General features: G+C 42.6%; 1 protein-coding gene across 1 annotated transcript in view; it reads right to left on the bottom strand.

The window, feature by feature from the left end:
- CCDC178 (coiled-coil domain containing 178) overlaps positions 1 to 23032 on the bottom strand; it is a 352723-nt gene that overhangs the window by 190292 nt on the left and 139399 nt on the right. Inside the window, exons 14-15 of the mRNA XM_074944428.1 lie at positions 15169 to 15314; positions 11488 to 11647 (exon numbers count right to left, since the gene is read on the bottom strand). Coding sequence (XP_074800529.1) covers positions 11488 to 11647; positions 15169 to 15314 — 306 coding nt within the window. The remainder of the gene's footprint in view (positions 1 to 11487; positions 11648 to 15168; positions 15315 to 23032) is intronic.

The raw sequence follows: 23032 nt of genomic DNA, 5'->3' as shown, positions 1-23032 counted from the left end.
GCCTATAATGTTACTCATTTGGAATGCTCAATGCAGAATGAATTTCCTGAACTTTTTTAAAACCAACCAACACAGGACACAAACTAACACAGTAACTGAGATCATCAAAAATATGTCCAGGAAATACAATATATGCTATAAAGAAAAAAGAACCACAATTAAAATGGTGTTACCCCTTGTGCAGAGAGTTTAGATTAAGCCTTCAACATTACTTACATCCCAAGATGACGCTAAGTATGTGCTGGCCACTAGCTGAGCTGATGTGCAGTGAGGCTGCTATATTTCTTGTGCTACAGCACTAAAGGTTGTATTGGAGGAGGTCAGAGGATGGGCCACAGAAACTGTGATTGCATAGTGGTCCTAAAACTCCAAGCTAATAGCACAGAGAATCTGCAGTCTGTACAAAATCCTATAAACTAACATAAATTAGAGAGACTGCACTGCAGCCTGACACCATAGCTCCAAGTGGAGGGTGGTGAATTTCACCTTCCCAACCTGGCACCATCCCACATAAAGTCCAACTCAGATTTTATACAGGTAAAGTTAATTTCAATTTAAATGGAAAATACTACAGCATTAAAGGCCAGATTATGGCTGTCTCTCCATGGACATACCTGGCAGGGGGCGGATGCAAAGGAGTCCACTTTCCTCCCTCTTCAACCCCGGCACAGAAATCAGACATAATTCCAGTCTTCATGTTCACTAAGCACTAAGAGGAGGAATAGCATTGCCCCAGTGCTATGCTCCCCAAAGGATGTGGAGTGAGGTTCATTTGCACCAGCATAAGATGTGACATTCTGGTATGTACTCATTCAGCACAAGCAGAATGCCCCCAAGAACCAGGTACCCTGTCCCCAGTGCAGTTTGAAGCTTAAGTACCACAATAACTACTCTAAGATTACATAATTAAAATTAACACACAATCAGAAAATGCAAATTTCAACATTGCTACGATTATGTTAAATCAGCCATATTAGACATCCTGTATATTTTATGTTAGACATTTAATATAAACAGCAAGTATCAATTTAGATATTCAGTTAGATTAACAAGAATAGCATACATGTGTACTGATAATATGACCAAATTAATATTGCTGCAGGAACAAGCTTTTGAATTTCCTGTTTCTCTCAAATATAACTGCATCCTTCATGCTGCATTAATGTAGTGTTTTTTGCATTTAATTTCCCTGATTTTTAGTTATTATAAAAGAAAATGATTTTCAAATGCTAACACTCCACTGCTGCTTTAAGGATTTAAGGCAGTGTAAGCACTTAAACCTCTAAGTCCTTAAGTCAGTATAGATGCTTAACTTGTCTTAAGGAATTAAGGTGGCATAGACGTTTAAGCTGCTTTAAATCCTAAAGGCCACCAGGTGCCCATTAACATACTTTGAAAAGGGTGTGCACTTCTGGAAAAAAAATATAGACCACATTTCCAGGAGTGCAAACTCTTAGACTTGGCGAAATACAATTCTGTGCATATACAGTATGTAATTTTCAAGCGTGCATAACTTTGTTAATTTCTAGCCAATTTTTTCCTCAAACATAGTCCTGGATGCACTCTTTAAGAAGGATTTTTAACAGGTCAAGTTTCAATGTCCTGATGGTATTTTAGTTCTCTGTAGGGAAACAAACTGATGCAATTTTTATTGCACAAAGTATATTTTTACCCGATAACTCAAAAACTGCAGAAGATAATTTCTTCCAACACTAAGGACAAAGACCAAAAGCGTTTTCAAAAGTTTCTGAGTGAGAAAGTTAAGCACAACCTTCACTATCAGACACCATAACTGGTAATTGTTCCCATTTTTTATATCATAATTGTGACTGTTGCAATACTATTAATCTACATTTACAGTCGGGGTTGCTGTATTTTTTGCCATATGACTTGCCTCTCAGTGAGCAGTAAGACAAATCTGTTTTTTAAATTCCCATTGCCCTTCCCCTTTTTCATCCCTTCCATTCTCACTCAAAATGTTATTACCACCATGGCACCCAGACTCCAGCTGTGCATATTCCTCAGGAGGGCAGGTGTATAACTTCCCCATAAGCCAATAAAATCAGACAGTAGGATGGTTATTTGGGTAATACTGTCAGCACTCCCCACAGGACACCATATAAGTCACATTCACAATATGCTAAGTCTACCCAGGAGCAGGGAGTGAGATTCAGAAGTCTATCTTGTAACATGGGACTCCCACATACTAGTGTAGCACACTGTTGGAAGCCACTGAGTCAACTAATTAAAGACAATTTTATAGCCAGACGATTTGTTACCCTTACCCTGCACACACACAAAATAGCCTAGAGGGAGTTGTGGCTCTTTGCAGCTTTTAAAAAAATATCCTCCATCTTTTGCCACGTATTGAAATGTAAACTCCTGTGTTTACATGCATATGCTACAATCCTATCTTTAAACAACATTAATGTTGATTAAAATTATTTTTTGTAAATAACATATGGTGACTGTTCTGAAGGTAACACCTGCTGACACACTGAAAGAAATAGCTAGAAGAAAAACAAGATGACCTATATTGATCTCTAATAGATCATAAAAGATAACTAATATATGTTATATTATTCAGGAAATAGTTTGGTTTGATTTAGTTTTTCCTCCAATATTTTTGAGTACATTCACCACAAGGAGAGGTTACTTACCTTTCAATAACTTGAGTTCTTCGAGATTTTTGACTCTATGGGTGCTCCATTGTATGGTGTGCACACGTTTGTGTGCTCTCAACCAGAGATTTGGATTAGCAGTATCTGCAGGTCTATGCCTATGCACCACATGGCCTCATGCTTCAGAATGAGGGCACATAAGGAAGAATGGATCCTCTGTTGCACCAGTTCCTTCTCAACTACAGAATTAGAGACTCCGTAGTAGAGGAGGAGGGCAGGAGGTGGCGCCCTCAGAGGGACAAAACATCCTGAAGAATTCTAGTTCCTGAAAATTAAGTAATCTTTCCTTCTTTTTCAAGTACATGTCCCTATGGGAACTCCACCGTAGAAGACTCCCGAGCAATAACTCAACATTGAGATGGGTACAGAGGGCGGTGAATCCAAGATAGTGCAGAGGACAGCATCACCAAAGGTCGCATCAGTGTTGGATGCAGATAGAGTAGTGTAATATTTGGAGAACAGGTGAACTTAAGACCAAGCTGTGGCCCTGTAAATTTCAGTGATGGGAACGTCATTGAGGAGGGTAACTGAAGTGAATTGATCCCTGATGCAATTTGCTGACACTCTGGGGAGGGTGGTTGTATCCCAATGATCTCATAACACGTTATGATGCAACCTGAAATCCACGCTGATAATGTTTAAAAGGAGATTGATTGTCCTTTCATTCTTTCAGAAAAGGGTATGGACAGCCTAGGGGAAACCTCAAAGCATTTAGTCCTATCCAGATAGAAGGGTAGTGCCCTCCAAATATCTACAGTGTGAAGGCTTATCTCGTCTCTGGAAGAGGGAGGTTTGGTGAAAAATACTGGCAGATGGATATCCTTGTTGATATGGAAGTCTGATGAAACTTATGTGATAAACCAAGGATTGGGGCGTAGCATTACCTTGTCACAATAGAAGGTAACATAAGGCAGTGAGCCATGAATGCTCCAGGTTCTCTCCCGCTGATGGGGGCCATCCAAAGTCTGAAGGGGAGGGCATGATGTCGGTGAGATTTTGAACCAGCAACAAACCACAGAAAATATTTATGGGAGGAGTGCACAGCGACATGAAAATATGCATATTGAAGGTTGAGAGCAGTAAATCAATCCCATGGACTCAGACAAGGGATTATGGTAGCCAGGATCACCATCCTGAAATGCTGCGAAAGAATGTAGGTAGTCATGTTTTTGAGTCTTAGGATTGCCCTCCAACTGCCCTTTGTTTTGGGAAGAGACAGTTACTTACCTGTATTGTAACCATTGTTCTTCAAGATGTGGGTGGAGACATATTCCACTCAGGTTTGTGCATTCCCAGAGCACCAAATATGGAGAATTTGGCCTAGTAGTACCCATAGGGGTGGTGCTCATGCCCTTCCCCTGGGTACATAAGGGCGGCATCGCCCTGACCCCCCTCAGTTCCTTTGCACTGAAATACCCAGCTGAAGACTCCAATGCAGAGGGATGGAGGATGGGTCGGGGAATATGTGTGCATCCACATCTCAAAAAACAACATTTACAATATAGGTAAGTAACCATCTTTTCCCAGGTGACTCACAAGCAGTTCCAGCAGGAGGTGGGTTCAGAGCCTTATTAAATTGTGGGTGTAGAATTGTCTTTCCAAACTTTGCATCCAATATTGATGCTGTGGTGATAGAATAATGTCTAGTAAAAGCTGAATCTGTGTAGATGTTGTCCAAATCAAAAATCATTTCCAAGTTACACAAGTAGGTGGCTCTACCTCAAAGTCAGACTTACTGGTCTATAGTTCCCCGGCTCCTCCTTTTTCCCCTTTTAAAGATGGGCACTATGTTAGCCCTTTTCCAATCTTCCGGGATCTCTCCTGTCATCCATGAGTTTGTAAATATTCTTGCCAGTGGCGCTGAGATTTCTCCACCTAATTCCTTTAGTACCCTGGAGTGAATACCATCAGGCTCCACTGATCCGAATTCATTCAAATTGGTCAGAAGATCTTTGACATGTTCTTTACTTATCCTAATCCGCATCCCTTCCCCTGTAACGTCTATGGTAACTTTGCTAGTCATCTGGTCCCAAGTTATTTTTTGTGAGAAGACTGAAGCAAAGTAAGCTTTGTGCAGCTCTGCCTTCCTATCATCTTCTGTTACCAGCTCACCTTCTCCACTGAGCAGCAGACCCACATCATCCCTGATCTTTCTTTTTTGTCTGACATGTTTGTCTTGTGATACAGCATGGCCAGAGGGCAGCAGGAGAGTGTTAGAAGGGAGCCTTATTCCCTGTAGAGGGAAGAAAGTTTGCTATAGATTAATTAAAGCACCTGAAGCCAATTAGAGCACCTGAAGCCAGTCACCTGATAAAACTCCCCTGCTTCAATTAGACAGGAGAAGAAGTTGAAGCAGAGTGGATTGGTGTTGGAGCAGAGAGCAGTTTGGAGGAGTTGAAGCAGAGAGCAGTTTGGAGGGAAGCAGAGGAGAGTTTGGAGAAGTGCTGCAGTGGGCTATGAAGACCAAGACCCTAGGTAAAGAAATGCCCATTTGTGCAGAGGGAGAGCAGGAAGCCCCACAAGCTGAAGGGCAGAAGAGGGAAGTAGCCCAGGGGAAGGAACCGCTAGTTCAAGCCGTTTACTGCTATCCCTAGAGCCCCTGGGCTGGGACCCGGAGTACAGGGCGGGCCCGGGTCCCTCCCTCTCCACTCCCCTCCTCTAGGACACTAGTGGGGCAGTTAATACCTCAGTTCAGGGGCGAGAAACGATGCCCTGAACCCTCCCCAAGAAGAGAAAGCGCGAGACCCATCAAAGTAGTGCTGGAAATTTGCCACAGTCTGAAGAACCCCTTCTTGTTGTCTCTAACATTTCTTGCCAGCTGTAATTCACTCTTTGCCTGGGCTTTCCTGATTTTGTCCCTACACTCTCACACTATTCCCTCTATACTTCCTTGGTGACATGCCCCTCCTTCCATTTCCTATATGTATCTCTTTTGGTTTTTAGATAGCTAAAAAGCTCCTTGTGCAGCCATATTGGACTCCTGTGGCTCTTATCTTTCTTCTGCATCAGAATAGCTTGATTTTGAGCCTCTAGTATTACAACTTTTAGGAACTGCCAGCCCCCTTTGACTCTTTTTCTTCCTAATTGGTCTTTCCATGGGAATTTGCCTACTATTTCTCAGAGTTGATTGAAATCTGCCTTTCTGAAGTTCAGTGTCTTTGTTTTGCTGTTGTCATGTCCTCCTTTGCATAGGATCTTGAATTCTAATATGACAAAAAGAAAAGAGTACTAGCGGCACCTTAGAGACTAATATATTTATTTGAGCATAAGCTTTCGTGAGCTACAGCTTCATCCGATGAAGTGAGCTGTAGCTCACGAAAGCTTCTGCTCAAATAAATGTGTTAGTCTCTAAGGTGCCACAAGTACTCCTTTTCTTTTTGCGAATACAGACTAACACGGCTGCTACTCTGAAACCTCTAATATGACAGTTTCTCTCATTAACTGCATCCATCACCAGGGAGTTGGGACTGGGGTGTGAGAAGAAATATTCCAGCCCACTGACTGGTAGATAATTTTTTTGTCTCCCATTTTACAGATAGTTGTAAGGATGGCAGCAGGTGTTTGCCACAAATTACGGGCTGGAGATAAGAGCGCCTCATTAATGGGCAGTGCTATTTCCTCACGTAGACTGGTGTGAAGTATGTCCATCAGAGAGTGCCCAGGACTCTCATATCTCCTCTGTCAAGATTTGAAGAGATACTGCAAGTCTCTTCATTAGGTACTGAAATTACCTAAAATTGTCTGCATAGGATGGTGGTGTTGGCATCAATGCCTTGTCCGGAGAGGAAAAAGATGTATGGGAAAAAGGTATCTCCTCCTCTGGAGGTGGCAGTGGAACCTCCTGATCTTCCTTCCATACCAGGGAAACATGCAGCACTGCTGACTATGAGTGCAGTGCCGGTGATTGTTGAGATGACTGGGGAACTTCCAAATGTGGTCTCTTGAGGGCAGAAGCCCTACACAATTGGTCCCCATAGGTTGTCCAGGGATCCCAAAAGTCCCACTGAAGAGGTGGGTAGGAGAAGGGACCCCAGGGGAATTCGTATTCAATGGGCATGTGGCAGCTTCTGAAGTCCTTGTCAGGGTACGCTTCCAAGGCATCAGAGAAAAAGCTAATGAAGACTTCTGATCCTCAGTATTGTCCCAAGTCCAAAGGAGGGGCAGTAGGCATTGGTGCCGTAGGCATTGGTGCCGGAAATGCTACAGGAGGTTGCAGCATATAGACAGGTGGATGGGTAAGTACCAAGGGTTGAACACTTGCTGGAACCTGAAGAGAGGAGGTGGTTGGCAGGCACAGAGGTACTGTGGTAAACTCTCAGGTAAAGGGGTGACAATGGTTCCTCCAAAATGAAGAAGTCTTCCTGTGAAAGAAACCTAAAGTTTTTAAGAAAGCTTTTATAATGTATAGCCTAGACTGGGGGTGGTACTGAAGAACTAGTTGTGAGGACAGGAAGGGAGTTGCAGCTGGTGCCAAAGGAGCTGTCAAAGTGGGATCTCTGTGCTCCAGGCATATATGATCCGAGGGAGCAGAGGTAAGAGAGGGCTCCATATGAGTCTGAGTAACAGACAGTACCACTGCCTTCGACTTTCTCACATGGTTGATTTTGACGAGTCTCAGTGCTATCCTGAGAGGTCTGTTTAGATGGTACCAATGGCCCAGTGCCGATGCCTGCCAGAGCCTCAGAGGTACCCATTCTGGGACACGAGGTCTTCTCAGAAACAGTTCTAAGAAGTGACTTATCTCTTTTTCTTCTCTCAGTAGAGGGAGACTTTCTTTTCTTGGCATGTTTTATCTCCAAAGAAGCCCTGGGAAGTGCTGAAATACTCAGGGGCGGTGGGGAAATTCAACCCCCTGAGAGTTCCATAAGGAAGAATTTCAGCTCAGCTCCCTTTGCAAGACGTGCTCTTACACACCATACAGACTTTGCACTTGGGATGGGACATGAGAGTCTCTGAGACACCAGGGACAGATATAATGCCCATTGCTCCGGGCACAAAACATTTTGCAAGTCTGACAGTCTTTGAATCCTGGGGCCTTCGGCATACAACAGATATAAGGCTGAGAGGGCCAAGGAATCAGTCCTGGAGATTGGGGAAAAGAAAAGGTAGGTGGAGACACCCTCTCCCCAAGGCATAAATTTGTGCCAAATAATAATAAGTTAAAAAAATAAAATAAATAAAATGAATAATGGAAGAATGACTAAGTACTTGCTAGGAAGCAGCAGACATGCAGATGCTCTGTTTCGAGCTGCAGGCAGCTGAAAAGGAACTGGAGGGGTGGCAGATCTGCTTCACCCTATCTGCCTCGCTCTGAGGCAGCAGGCCATGTGGTGCACAGGTGCAAACACTGCTAATTCAAATCTCCAATTGATGGCACACCGGTGTATATACATCCTACAATGGAGCAGCCATAGAAGAATGATATTGAAGAACCATGGTGATATTTTATTTCTGTAATATGCACTGCTGACATACATCATTCTGCATAAGCTTTCATTAGTAATGCTAGCTGATGAAGCATCATATCATGATTTGGCATTAAAATTGGTTGAATTTTTCCAGGGGAACTTTTTATCATTCAAAATGCCTTTTGTCATCACCGAAACTTACTTCTGGACATTTCATTTTACAGGAAATTTTGAAATTATTTGTTCTCTTTCAGCTTTGGAATGAAACAAATTTCAAAATCACAGAATTTACAGTGAAATGGAAATTTCAGTTCCTGCACAGCTCTACTTGGTACTTTTAATGTCAGTAATTTCTACCCTGTACTTTTGGGGGGAAAGAGAAAGCCCTGCCACTATGGAAAGCAATTTGTTTCAAACAAAACATATTTGTATATATTTGGGGAGGTCTACTTCAATTTTTGGGGAAAAACTGATATTTGTAAATTCAAGTTTAAAAGCTATCATAACGAAATATCCATCTATTATTAATCACCCTAGTATCACACACCATTGTAATTAATTAATAGAACAGAACACCTTCTAGAAGAAATTATTGTTCATTAAGGATTTTGAACAGAAATAGACAGTGATGCCCATTGCTATCCTTTGAAAGAAAATATAAAATCAGTATATCTCTGGATGCTATGTGCAACAGAATTTATTCCAGATTATTACTTTCATATGTAATCAAGTTTGTTTGTTTGGGTACATGAATCTGCATTTTAGAAGCACATTGTTAGGGTTCATCCAATAGCTAGACCTAAATGTGGGACTAGATTTAAGGTTGGGAAGGGACAGGGAGGGAGTTTGGCTATTCAGGAATTCTTTCTCCAGCTTCAAAAAACAGAATAATCCTACTTGTAATTATTTTAATTGATAGGATACTAACCATGTAAGTACTGTAGCAGGTAATAATATAATCTGAACTGTATTTGTGCTAGAGCTAAAAGAATAGCATGCCAAGGGATCATCTTGAAGAGTATTTTTTGGAAATCTCTCTTCAAATATGATCCCAGTATCTGTGACGGGATCCTCTATGTGTTTATACCAGGCACATCAATATGGAATGTAAGTATATATGTTAGTATACATTTTGGGAAAGCACACTGTTTTGTATCTGCAGAATGTAAGGTTTAAAAAAGCTATCACAGCACTTAGATCCTAAGATCTTTGGGGCAGGTACTGCCTTTTTGTTCTGTTTTTGTACAGCCCTCTTACGATGGGGTCCTGGTCCTTGACTAGGGCTCGTAGGTGTTATAGTAATACACATAAATTAATATAATAACCATCGAGCTGGTGTGTGTCTCACGGGGTCCCACGGGATCGGTTCTTGGCCCTACATTATATAATATTTTTAACAATGACCTGGAAGAAAACGTAAAATTATCACTGATAAAAAATTGGAGTTAACTTAAAAAATTGGGGGAGTAGTAAATAATGAAGTGGACAGGTCACTAACATAGAGCGATTTGGATTGCTTGGTAAGCTGAATGCATGCAAAAATATATGTTTTAATAAGGTTAAATGTAAATGTATACATCTAGGAAGAAAGAATGTAGGCCTTACAGAATGGGGGAAGGACTCTATCCTGAGAAGCAGTGACTCCGAAAAAATTTGGGGATTGTGGTAGATAATCAGCTGAACATGAGCTCCCAGTGTGACACTAAGGCCAAAAGGGCTAATGCAACCTTTGGATGCATAAACAGGGGAATCTTGAGTAGACATAGAGAAGTTTTTTTACCTCTGTACTGGGCATTGGTATGACCATTGCTGAAATACTGTGTCCAGATCTGGTATCAACAATTCAAGAAGGATGTTGATAAATTGGAGAGTTCAGAGAAGAGTCTTGAGAATGAGTAGAAAACATGCCTTATAGTAACAGAGACAGAGCAAGAGGGTGAATCCCCAGGGTTAGGCTGAAGAGGGGCAAGCCTGAATATTGGTTATTTGGTATGTTATCCATTTCACACTGCACTGAACCCAAATGAATACCTGGTATTTGGGGGTTTAGTGCAGTCTCCCATTAAAGTTAACAGTTAATGAAGTCGCAAAACTTTTACTTTTAAATCTACCTCTGTATCTATGTTCATTCTCCTGTATGTTCTGATCAACACAGGCTTTGTAGAAACAAACAAAACCAAGTTTTGAAAAACATAATGGGCCTTATTCTCTACAACATTGTACCAATGCAAAGTGAGCACAAAGCACTACTGCCACTATTGTGAGTGGAGTGATTTGATATTTCACATTCACATGTATTACTTTGCACAAGTGTAAATACCTGCAGTGTGCAAAGGCAGGAGAGAAACAGGTCCAGTGTTAACTAAAATGTTTTATACATTGTTTTGGTAATATCTGAATAAAAAAAAAAATCTTTCTTCGATTTAAACGGTCCCCTGTAGTGTTTGCAATTAAAATACTGTACAGTACCACTGTGCTAGTACATCAAAGCTGAAAAGTGAAACTAAGTAAAAATGACAATAGAAGCTATTAGTCTATTTTCAATGCCTATTCTGAGTGAAGTGCAAAAACGAAACAAACGATATAGTGGTGAAGAGTACAATAAAGTAAATTTTTAAAATTCTGTCAAATTTTAATAATCTAAGATTGTTTTGAAGATAAAAATATTAATCAGTGTTCTTAGAACCATGCAAGTATTTTTAGTATCAGTTGTATGCAAAGCACAAACAGAAATTAAATGTTGTTAGTGACAAAAAAAACCCCACAACTTAATTTTTCTTTATCTTAGATAGAAAAACTAAAATGTGAAAATAATTCTTCAATATAGAATTTAGGGAATTTTACAGTATCTGATCTCTCATAAGAGTTTTGTAGCAAAAGCAACTGTATTTTCTAAACTTCTGCTTCACTAGGCCCTGATTTTGCAATTAACTCTACACAGGCTCAGGGGGTCCATCTGCTTGGTGCCAAATACAGCATTAGTGTTCTAGTCAAATTTCATATAGAAGATGCCATAATGGAATATCTGTTGCCTTCCAATTTATAAAAGTGTGTACATTGCTTTGCAGAACAGAGGTCAGGAAAATGGAACAGGAAAACACTTAACACATTAAACATACATGTAAAATTAGCACTGCAGCATCAAATTAATAACTGTATACTTATCCTAAAGGAAGTCATTTAGGAATGTCAGGACCAGATCCTACAGTCCTAACACAGAAAAATAGCAATGGACGTCAATAGGGGATGTTACTTGCATATTGCCAAGAAGATTGTGCCCTTGTATACTGAAAATTTAATAAAATTGTGCTAAAGTATTTCAAAGAAGTCAGTAACTAACCAGATTTAAGTGATGCTGTTTTACTTCTGTTAAACAAAACAGTTCTAATGGTACCCACCTTCATATCTTCCAAATTTTTCTGTCGAGTCCATAGTAATTCTCCATATGTTTTTTCCTCATGCTGTATTCTCTTCTCATATTTTTCTAATTCATTCTGGAGGTAATCAATTATCATCTGATTTTTCTCCTGCTTACAGCTAACAGCACTAAAATTTTCCCTTTAAAAGAGAAAAGTTCTTAATAAAAATTATTATAAACTGATTTTTTAGTCTTACCTTATATAGTTTAATATTTAATTTTACTGTAGACAAAAAGACAGACAAATCTCACGTATGTTAAGATCCATTTGAAAAACCATATAGAACCATGTGATAGATATAACATGTCTTTTGAACAACCTCACATGTACTCTGCCCACTAATCCATCTCCATCAGACTACTATGTTAGGCCCTCTTTAGAGGTTTCTAAAATGTACTTGTTATCATTTTCATTTTCCTCAGAGGTCCATATATGAGTACTCATGTTACTAATGGAGTCACATTTTTCACACAAAAGGATATGAAAAATAAAATATAGCAAATTAGGAGTCCTATAGATAATATAGTATTTGATCATGTAATTAAAGACTGCCATAATACATATACACAAGGGGATGAATAAAGGTTGCACAGGAAACCTTAAGTCTGGCATTTCCTAACTTTTCAGTGCTTTACTTTGTAACCTAAATGTTGTTTTAAAATAGCTTTTTGGGGGGAGGTGTGGGTAATGCAATTTCCTTCATTTTTTTTTTTAAAAAGCAAACACACAAATCCCTTCATGTATAATCATGGTGATCTCACATGTGTCATCAGCAGTACTGGAAACTTTACATCCACTGCACAGACCTCTACCACTTACTAACATCATATCTGGTAGCAGTAGTAGAACTAGACACGAGCAAGGAATGAGACACATACTTTGCCAGTGGGATTTACAGCTATCTGCTGAAAGCACAGAAATGCTGAGATTCAGGAATCCTGGGTTCAATTCCAAGGTTTGGAGGAAAGTATGTTCTATTGGTTACAGACCCTTCTGCACTGTTTTCCCCCCCCCACTTGTCCCTGTCACCAGCATGTGCCCCTTAATCTGTCCCTCTGCTCCCATTTCCTTCTCCTTATGTCCCAGGCACATTATGTAGGCAGTTAGCACAGGGAAGGGAAAGGTTCCAGCATGATTAAGTATGCACACTCCCAGTTCCCTTAGGACCCCAGGTGTTGGCTATCTCCCACTAATCCAATCAAACTTGCCCCTCTCTACCCCCAGTGAGACAAGAGGAGCTTGGTGCAGTTGGCAATGTGGTAAGTTCTTGCTTAGAATTGCTAGTTCTATGCATTTTCTATAGGGTTTTTGTTTTTCCGAGGGAGAGTGAAAAGCAGTAAGGTTTTTCAAAATGGTTCACCATTTTTATTGGGTTGCCTTGATTGGTTTTAGGGTGGGACTGTGTTTTCCTTAATTAGTGTGTTAGCATAGGGATTTGTGGTAGTCTTTTCAGTTACACAGCTGCCGCAACTCTGGAAAATTTTTAATTTTATAGTACTGTTGTTTTAGTACTATATAGGTCAAAATTTCTATTTTATTCTTGTAGTTTGTTTAGGATTTTGCTATTTTTTTTTTTTTGCAATTAAACAGTAATAAGTGGAAGAGGAGATCAGATAAAAGTGTGAGAGAGTAAGCTAGAAAGTAAGCAATAGCCATGAATGAAGGCAGCAGCAGGAACCCCATGTCTCCAGTTTCTCCATCAAGCCAGGCAGGAATCAGCACCTGGAATCAAGGGCTGTTGCCTCCAGCTGCTTCCCTCAAGTGTGCACGGTTCCTTCACAGAAACAGTAACTCCCATATCATAGGACTGCTGATGAACAGACTAAAAATCTATTGAGGTATTTGAATGATCTTTTGTCACTGGGTCTAAGACACTGAGTCAGACTCAAACAGGAAAGTTTCTTACATGCTACTTGCCTTAATTTTCTCAACATCTACACTAATCCTCACAGATGAGTTGATCTCTCTCCTCATAAATGGGGTCAGTTCAAGCATTTTGAAGAGGATGCTGGGAACCTTGGGTTTACCCATCTTGCAAACTACCAGAAGAGTTCTTCTAAAGTTGTATAACAATCACTTAAACCAATCACCATTCCACCCAAAAGTAAAATATGTAATCCAAATATATAAGCATGTTTAACATTTAACTAGGTATACCACCCAAAAATAGGAACTGGCTCCAGGGAAAGCCTTCTTTAAGATATGTACATAAAATGCCAACTGCTGGGACAGATTATTAGAGACATTAATAGAATAAAATAACAGATAAGAAATATTCCTTTCTTCTGCATACTCACCACTAATCCTCACTAAGGGGAAATAACAATCAGCAAGAAGTAGAAAGCAATGAGAAAGAACCTTTCCCTTCTCTTTCTCCCCGCTTCCTTTTTTTTTTTTTTTTAAACAAAGACTGTGTGCTCCAATGACCATAGATGCCGTAGGTGTACTATCCTAGTTTTCCAGCAATTCATACGGGGGAAGAATTCTACTTGTGCTGTATGGTCTCTGCGCAGAGGAGAATGGTAAAAATTAGATGGGGAACAAGCAACTTCAATCATCTGGATCCAAGTCTTGGAAGTGGAGTGACTTCAGATCTTTAAGAGTGAGATGGGATACCTGAGAAGCAGAGGCTCAAGAAATATTCAAAGTATTCTTTACAGAATTTCAAAATCAATGGTGTTTTTAAAGAGTAGGAATTGGAAAAATTTGGAGGAATCCCTCAGCAGAAGGAGTGCTGAACTCAAGAACTATTCAGAACCAGAGAGTTACTGGAAGTGACCAAAAACAAACAAACATTACAACCTTTCACTACCAACTTCAGTTGCTCTTAAAGATTCTTGGCCAGAACCAAGGAATAGAGTTTGGGATACAGCATCCCACTGCATGAAACTGATCAAATGGATGTCAGTATCAACCGCTGGATGTGAGATGCTGAGCACTGATCCTCTGTATTTTTGGAGTCCATTAGACTGGAGGTCGGAACACCAGGTTCAGCTGCATTATTCTTCTTGAATCAAGGTTTGGAAGAAGCCAATCCCAGGCAGTTGGGAATGTGTAGCACCTGCAAATGGAAGTGAACGTGACCGGAAGAAGGGAGCTAAAGTGTGTGGAGGCAAGAAACTCTTTTTTCATGACTTCCCCATCCTGTAAGTAACTTTGCAATTCAACAGCACACAGCTATTTTCTCTTTGACATTGCACAGCAGGCTCACCTTTATCCTGGAGAAGAGTAAGCCTGCTGTGCAATCATCATATATGGCCCTCCAAGGCTTGCGTGGCCTAGAAGGCTACAGGTATTTTCAGCTGGATAGGGCCCTTGGAGACTATTTTCAGGACTCATCAGTCACAGTAAGTGTAAGTCCACATTTCTTGAAAACAGAGAAAAACCAGAACACAAGAAATCCTCCATTAATTAAAGATGCAACTGACCATGGATTTTATTAGATTTTGGAAAATAGTCCTGATGCCTGAAATACCATTTACCAGGCAGACAATTTATCATGAATGTCTTCTACAAATGCACAAAACCCATAAAGTATAATCAGACAAAAATACTTTCAAATTATTGATAAAAACTGCATTATATTTACTATAAATAATACTGTACAGATAACATAAAAGCTATGTTTTAAAAAACGTTGATAGGAATGGAAATTCTTACCTCAATTCTATGAGGGATTTCTCTGTAGTTTCAATTTGTCTTTGCTTTGTCTCTGCTAATTCATTTAATTCATGAATTCTGTTTTGAAAATTTTCAATAATGTGAATGGTTTCATCTAGCCGACAGGAAACATCTGAATATTTTCCCTGGAAACAAAGAAGAAAATGTGTGAGTGTGTGTATATATAGTGTGTAAAGTAGGGAGGGCTAGATTTCTAGATACTGTATTTTAAGTGCACAATTATGAGCAACGATGCATGAAACTGCATACCTGAAGATACAGAACTGTTCTCAGAAGTGATGTTGAAGCACTTAGTGCAATTGAAATAATTCTGTTTCTTTAAGGGCAAAATTTTACACATCTAAGTTATTGTTCCTCAACTTGTTGCACAACCTTGCTATTAATATTTGTATCCTCACAACTGCATATTGAATAATACCTTCTTCATTAACAGACACACACCTTCTTAATCTGTGCTCTCATATACATAACAAACAGCTTCTAATAATTCTGTTGGCCTCTTCAAACAAACAACGGCTTGCATACGCAAAATCACCAATAGCAGGTGAAAGATAAACAAAACTTTTCACACATGGCCCAATTCTGTGCCCACTGATTTCAATGGATGCAGGATCAGGATCCTAGGTAGTAACTTTCACCTTAGGTTATCAAAATACTAACAAATGTTAATGGAGTCTTGCAACATCTCCATGAAATTTGGTAGAAAATATTCTCCCAATTTTACTCAGTAAGAAACTAAGGCACAAAAAGTTAAAAGCACAATGTGTGCCTTAAAATAGGCAACTACGCCACACTTAGGCATGTATCTAAGAAGAGTCCTAATTTTCAGGGGTACTGAGCAACTGTAGCTTCTAATAGCTTCGATGGGAGCTGTATGTGCTCAGTACCTTTGGATATCAGTATATTTAATTGTGTAAAGATACAGGTGCCTTTAGATATAGGTCAAAATTTTCAGACAAGAACTGTTTGTAGGGTACTTGTTCCATATTACAGGCAGTGGGACAACTGAGAGTAAAAAATAAAAATCCTGAACTACAGTCCTCTTTTCTAATCCATAGATACATTGCCTCTCAAATGCATACTGAGACCAAATTATTTAAACTTAAAATAGGAACAACTGTTTTTCACAAAATACTTGTAATTCACCATAGATATTAAAGTATGTCTTGATTTTCATATCTCCATTGTATCCAAGCAGTATGGCAAAGACTATTTGGCTTTTAGTTACACAGTTGGTGAAGAATCAGATGAAATGCAATGGCCCCTTCTCATTTCACAGGTGACAACCAGATGGATGAAGAAAATTAAAAAAGGCTCATGATGCAAGCAAACAATACCGCTAATACCCACAGTATAATCAGGACTGCAATTTCCCCAGAACCAATACACCAAAAGAAGAAAGCTATAGAACAACAATAAGCAGGTGGGAGACTGGAGCTACTTTAACAGAAACCCATTTTACATGTAGGGAAAAATTACAAAGAGTTGCTCTAGTAATCCATACTAATGGACTCTAAATAGCAATAAGAAAAGGAGTACTTGTGGCACCTTAGAGACTAACAAATCTATTTGAGCATAAACTTTCGTGAGCTACAGCTCACTTCAGCTCAACAATGCATCTGATGAAGTGAGCTGTAGCTCACGAAAGTTTATGCTCCAATAAATTTGTTAGTCTCTAAGGTGCCACAAGTCCTCCTTTTCTTTTTGCGGATACAGACTAACACGGCTGCTACTCTGAAACCTGTCTAAATAGCAATGTAAATGAGCTGAATTTAAGGAGGAGAAAACATACCTCTTGATCTCACACACAAACACACACACGGGCGGCAGGTTTGTATAATTTTTGGTGGTGCCCAGAACCTGCCCCTGCCCAAACTCTGCCCCCACACCTGCCCAAGACTCTGGGAGGGAGTTTGGGTGGGGGAGGAGGTCTGGGGTGCAGGCCCTAGGCTGGGGCAGGGGATTGGGATGCAGACTCTGGGAGGGAGTTTGGGGATGGGAGGGGGTGCAGGGGTGAGGGCTGTGGCTGCAGATGAGGGGTTTGGGGTGTGGGAGGGGCTCAGGGTGACAGTAGGGGTGTAGGGGGTGAGGGCTCTGTCTGGGGCTGGGAATGAGGGGGTTGGGTGTAGGAGGGGCTCAGGGTGAGAGTAGGAGTGTGGGGGTGAGGGCTCTGTCTGGGGCTGGGGGGGTTGGGGTGTTAGAGAGGCTCAGGGCTGGGGCAGAGGGTTGGAGTGAAGGGGGATGAGGGCTCTGACTGGGACTGGGGATAAGGTGTTGGGGGTGCTTGAGGGGCTCAGGGCTCAGGCAGAGGGTTAGAGTGTGGGGGGGATGAGGGCTCTGGCTGGGGCTGGAGATGAGGGGTTTGTGGTGTTGGAGGGGGCTCGGGGCTGGGGCAGAGGGTTGAGGGTGTGTGGGGTGATGAAAGCTCTGGCTGGAGGTGTGGGCTCTGGGGTGGGGCAGGGCTGGGGATGCGTTTGAGGTGCAGGCAGGCTGCTCTGGGACAGGGGCCAGAGAGGAGGAATCCCCCCAGCCTTTTCCCTGCCAGCAGCAGCGAGCTCTGCGGGAGGAGCCCCCCTTTCCCACCCCCCCCAGCAGCACACTCACCCCCACCACTGTCACTGCATGTGCTCCTAGGACCTCTCTCAGGTCCAGGAATCTCCCTCACTCCCTCGTGGTGGGTGCCGGGGGTGCTGCGTGCACCTCCTCCCCTGCTGTTGCCCCTGACTGTAGCCTCACTGGGGGTGAGGGATGGGGCTGCCCCTTGCCCAGCATGGGGCAGGAGCGGTGACTGCCGGTGGGGGGGCCTCCTGTACTGGTGGAGGGTCACACTGGAAAAGGGAAGGGTTGGAGGTGGAAGGGCAGGCTCAGAGTCAGTCTGCCCTGGCAGTTGAGTTGGGGGGCACTAGGACCCTGCAGCAGAAGTTGATGCAGGGAGACAGCATGGAGCTGCACCTCAGAGGCAGGGATGCTCTGCTCCGGTGCGTGGGGGCAGAAAGAGGAGGCCAGGGGACTCTCGTGGGGGGGGGCAGGTGGGGCCGAGGGTGACACCCAGCCCCAATTATTGGTGGAGCTGGGCCCCGGGCTCTGAATATTGCTGGTGCCAAGGCACCACGTGGAGATATAACTCACCGCCTATGCACACACACACACACACACAAAGAATTACAGCCCTTATAAAGCATCACAGAAAAGTGCACCAGCAAACACATTTATACCCAAAATACAGTGGTTAGCAAAGGAGCGCATGCACTTACAAGTAATCGGCTTCACAAATCTCTTTTTCAGATGCTTTCCCCTTTCTGTCCAGGTGACAGCCTGACACTTGGTCTGATGGACTTTTACTCTTAGAGGAAAAAGACCCCCCATCTTGGATATATACCTCAAAGGTAACTGAAAGAATCCATCCAGAAATCAAATCTTCATAAGGTACTTTGCCTCTAAGCGTACATCTACACTTTGAGCTGGAGGGATAATTTTCAACTCAGGTAGACGCACAAACGTGATTGAGCTAGAATGCTAAAAACAAAGTGTAGCTGTGGCAGAGTGGGAGGTGGGACAGGCAAGCTGCCCAACTAAGTACCTAGGGTCCTGGGAGGGATTGTACTCAAGGTGACTAGCCCATCCCACAGCCTTACTGCACTTCTAATCAAACCTAGTGTGCATTCGTGTACCCAAGCAGGAAATTACACCTCCAGCTCCAAGTGTACAGGGAGTGATGCTCCAGAACAGATATGGAGACAATCAGGTGATCTTGTCAAACAAACCTGATTTCATTCTTTTATGACAGGGGTCGGCAACCTTCGGCATGCGGCCCATAAGGGTAATCTGCTGGTGGGCCACAGACAGTTTGTTTACATTAGCTGTCCGCAGGCACGACCCCCAACAGCTACCGCGGTTCACCGTTCCCAAACAATGGGAGCTGCGGGAAGTGGCGTTCTACAGGGATCAGCCAACGCTATTCAAAATTTTTATCTATGATCTAGAAGTAAATATAAAATCATTGCTGATTTTAGGGGATATTGTCCATACTTGTTAAACTTCCTTTCTTCATTAATTTCTATACCAAGCCACTTGCTTGGGTATAGTTCTTCCCTGCTAGCAAATTGAGAAACAAATAACTAAGTTTTTGACACATTATCCTTCTCTCCCCAGTATACACTGAAACGGCTTACCAGCTCAGAACTCAGCTGCGACTTAGAAAGCAATTCTGGTAAAAAGAATGACCTTGAACAATTGTAAAACCAACAGGAAACTATAAAAGGACATTGTATTAATCTTTCCAAGGTGGCGGCCTGGACTGGTATCTCAAAGAAAATAAATTTTCTTACTTTTCTTCTTCAACCAGTCTAATTGCTTGGGACCTCCTACAGCAATAAAAAAATCATACAGGAGGAAGGGATGAATGTCTAACAGCTGCCAGCCGCATCTTTCTGACAAAGGCTGCATCCAATTATGTTTGTACAACACATGGAGAGCTCTTGGTGAATATGAGAATTGATGTCTAGGTGGCTGCCTTGTAGATTTCCATGAAACACCTCCAATCTCTCTTCCCACAAAGACTCCATCCATGTGGTAATGCAGGCTTGAAATACAGGCTTTCTCCTCAATCCATTCTGAAACTATTTGGAAGCTGCCTGAACTTTCCTAAATTAGGATATTGATGCAATATGAATAACCACTCTGAATCTCTCAGTTCTTAGCAAAGATAAATTCAGACAGCTGTTAATGTCCAGGCAATGTAGCTTACCCTACTTGGAATTTTGTGGATTAAGACAAAAGAGTGGGAAAGGCTACTTCCTTGTTCAAATGACATACAGGAAAACCTTTCAGGAAAGGACCCTTATCCTGGTAGACCCTGTATCTAGCAGGAGAAGGCATGAAGTTCCTTGAATCTTCTGGCAAAAGAGAACTGCCATTGGAAACAGGACCTTAAGGTACAGTCAACAGAAAGAAAGGACAGTCGTATGGTTAAGTCACTGGACCGTGTAACAAACTGGCCTTCTCCCCAGCTCCCAAAAGACCCACTGCCACAACCACTCTCTTTCCAGGTAGTTTTATTTTCCAACACAGGCAAAACAAACAAAAAACAGCCTACCTCATGTTTTTTTTCCCTCCCTTTACCTCTCACAGGAACTTCCTGCTGCTCCTGCTTCTTGCAATTCCCGAGCTCTGACTCCCTTCCCTCTAGATCCAGGTGCCCTGTTTTAACCCTAATGGGGTCAGTTAACAAGGCACAGGTTGCACTGGCCCTGCTCCCTCTTAAATGTCACCCTGGTAAACTCCTCCCTCCTTGAAGACCTTGCCCACACTTAGGGCAAGCCTTACAGTCCATACCTTCACCATGACACAGTCAATACAGCCTCATTTTCTTCTCCGGGACTTCGAGGACCCGCATGCTGAAGGTCTAATTCTCCCTCAAGCAGATTAAACACCAGAAGGAGCAACCTCTCTCTTCCTGAATCACCAGCTGCTCTCTTTCTCATCTGTAGCATGCATTCTGCAGCTACCAGTTGTTCTGACAGTCCCCCAGTCCTCATGATGGGAGCCATAAAACTGTCCCTTGACTCCCCCTCTTCAAAGGGCCACTACTTTCACCCCGGCCTCTTATCTGCATGCTAACAAGGTCCATCTGGGTCCCCACTGGGCATCCATTGCCCACTCTTGAGTCTGTGCCATGAGCTCCTGTTCCCTGACAGTCTTCTCAATCTGAAGTGTGGCCAATGTCTGCTCCAGCATCAAGCACTGCTGTTTTCCACACTCTAACTCCACTCTAGACTATGCTAATTCTTGTTCAGGTTTTATTGTCTGATTGATGATCTTCTGCTGGGAGGTTTCCTCCAGCTCTTGTCAATTCTCTTTTAAGATGTTCCAATAAGCTCTGAAGATGACTGAAGGCTTCCTCTCAGCCCCTATCAGTTGTTTCATGCAATCTTCAGCTCTCTCCACCCCTTTTCTGATCAACCATTGGTTTTCTGTACCCTACACTGCTGCTCTGGATTCATGACACCTTACCTCTGTATCAGGGCTGGGAAACCCAACCAGTCTCTTCCCAAAATCATCAGTCTCAGAAGATCCTTCAGTACCCTAATATGTAGTTGACCTCTCTGCTCCTGAACTCCCAACTCAACCCCTGCTGTGGGGTAGATCCAGATCTCACCTTGCATACCTGACACATCTCTGGGTAGATTCCAGTCCATCTTCTCTGACAATACCACATTTCCCCAGACAAGGGTGCACCCACAATCTGAGTCCACAAGACCTTCTACCGACACTCCTCCCAGCCTGACTAGTACCATGTACAAGTGAACCTTAGTGCCATTAAGAGTAGACCCTAGACCATAAGCCTGGCTGTAAAGCAACACAGGTAATTGCACTCCATTATTGTGCATTCTCACCTAATATCCAGACTTGCCACATCTGAAGCACACAATGGGACTTACCCAGCCAACCCCAAAAGCACTTCCTCAGACTGGGGCCCTGGTAGGTCCTGTGCATCCCCGTGTTTTGGGTTACTCAGGACCCTCTCCCACTAAGAGTTTCCTGGTGACTACCCAGATCGGGGTAGCCCCTTGTCTGATCTCCCCTAGTAGGCCACTCCTAGTTTGCTACACAGTTCAGGCTGCCCGGCTTCTTCAGTTTCAAAGAAGGCTTCTGTCCTTTCAACTGCCTCACCTACTGATGCAGGTTAGTATTGCCTTACCCATCTCTGTGCTTCTATGGGTGGGACCTTCAAGAACTTCTCCAGGACCACTTGGTCCATGATTTTCTCTATGGAGCTAGTCTCTAGGCATAACCACCAAGCAGCAAGATCCCATAATATCGGAGCCACTACCCACTGTTGTGCCCCACACTGGAATAGTTCGGTCCAGTATGCCTCTGGAGTCAGTCCCAGTCTATCCAAAACCTTCTCCACAGGATAGGAGTTCACCTGCTCATTTCTCACAACTTGGTAGGCTACCTGTGCCGAACCCACCAGGAATAGTGTTATGGAAGCTGCCCAAGTCAATTCCCCCCAGCCTGCTGCACTTGTTATTTGCTCAAATGTGGAGGAAGGCCTCTTCACTCCTGTACCCAGCTTCGCCAGGCCAGGGACCAGTTGGCCTGAGCTACCTCATCTCCAGTACCAGACACATTTCACAAGAATCCCTTGGCCCAACTGCTACTTTTGCTGCTGGAAGTGGGCCTTTGCCACTGCTGCGGAAGGGCAAATCGTGCTTCTTGCCATTTCTGCAGGCTCACAACCAATTACAGAGTCATAGCCTGGGTCTGTTGCTGCTGTTTCTGTTGCCACTGTTCCATTAACAGACATATGACCTCCTCTATTTTTCCTCATTGCTAAAACTGAGGTGTGTGCCAGTCAATGCTTGGAATCCAATTTCTTCCCTGTTCTAGGGGCCAATCACCTCCCCATATTCTCCACCAAAGGTCACAAGACAGGGCTTTCCCCCAAATTGTTAAGAATCCTCTGCCACGACCAGAGTCTCTTTCCAGGCTGTTTTATTTTCCAACACAGACAAAACAAACAAAAACAGTTCCTCAGCACACTCTGTGCTACAGCTCCCAGGGGTTCTTCCCCTTCTGTCTCTCACAGGATCTTCCTGCTACTCTTCCTTCTTGCTGCTCCGACTCAACAGATCTCTCTTTCATCTAGGCCCAGGTACCCTCTTTTAACCCTAAGTGGCGGTCTGCTAACCAGGCATAGGGTGCACTGGTCCTGCTCCTTCTTAAAGGACAGACAAGGACTCCGACAGACAAGGACTCAGAAGATTCAGATTCCGTTACCAGTTCTGCCACAGACTTCTACTGTTGTCCTTAGACAAATCAAAATGAAGCTGGAATTAGA

The sequence above is a fragment of the Natator depressus genome, chromosome 2, assembly GCF_965152275.1.
Source record: "Natator depressus isolate rNatDep1 chromosome 2, rNatDep2.hap1, whole genome shotgun sequence".
In the NCBI taxonomy this organism is placed as follows: Eukaryota; Metazoa; Chordata; order Testudines; family Cheloniidae; genus Natator; species Natator depressus.
This window is presented reverse-complemented; position numbering and strand designations above follow the sequence as displayed.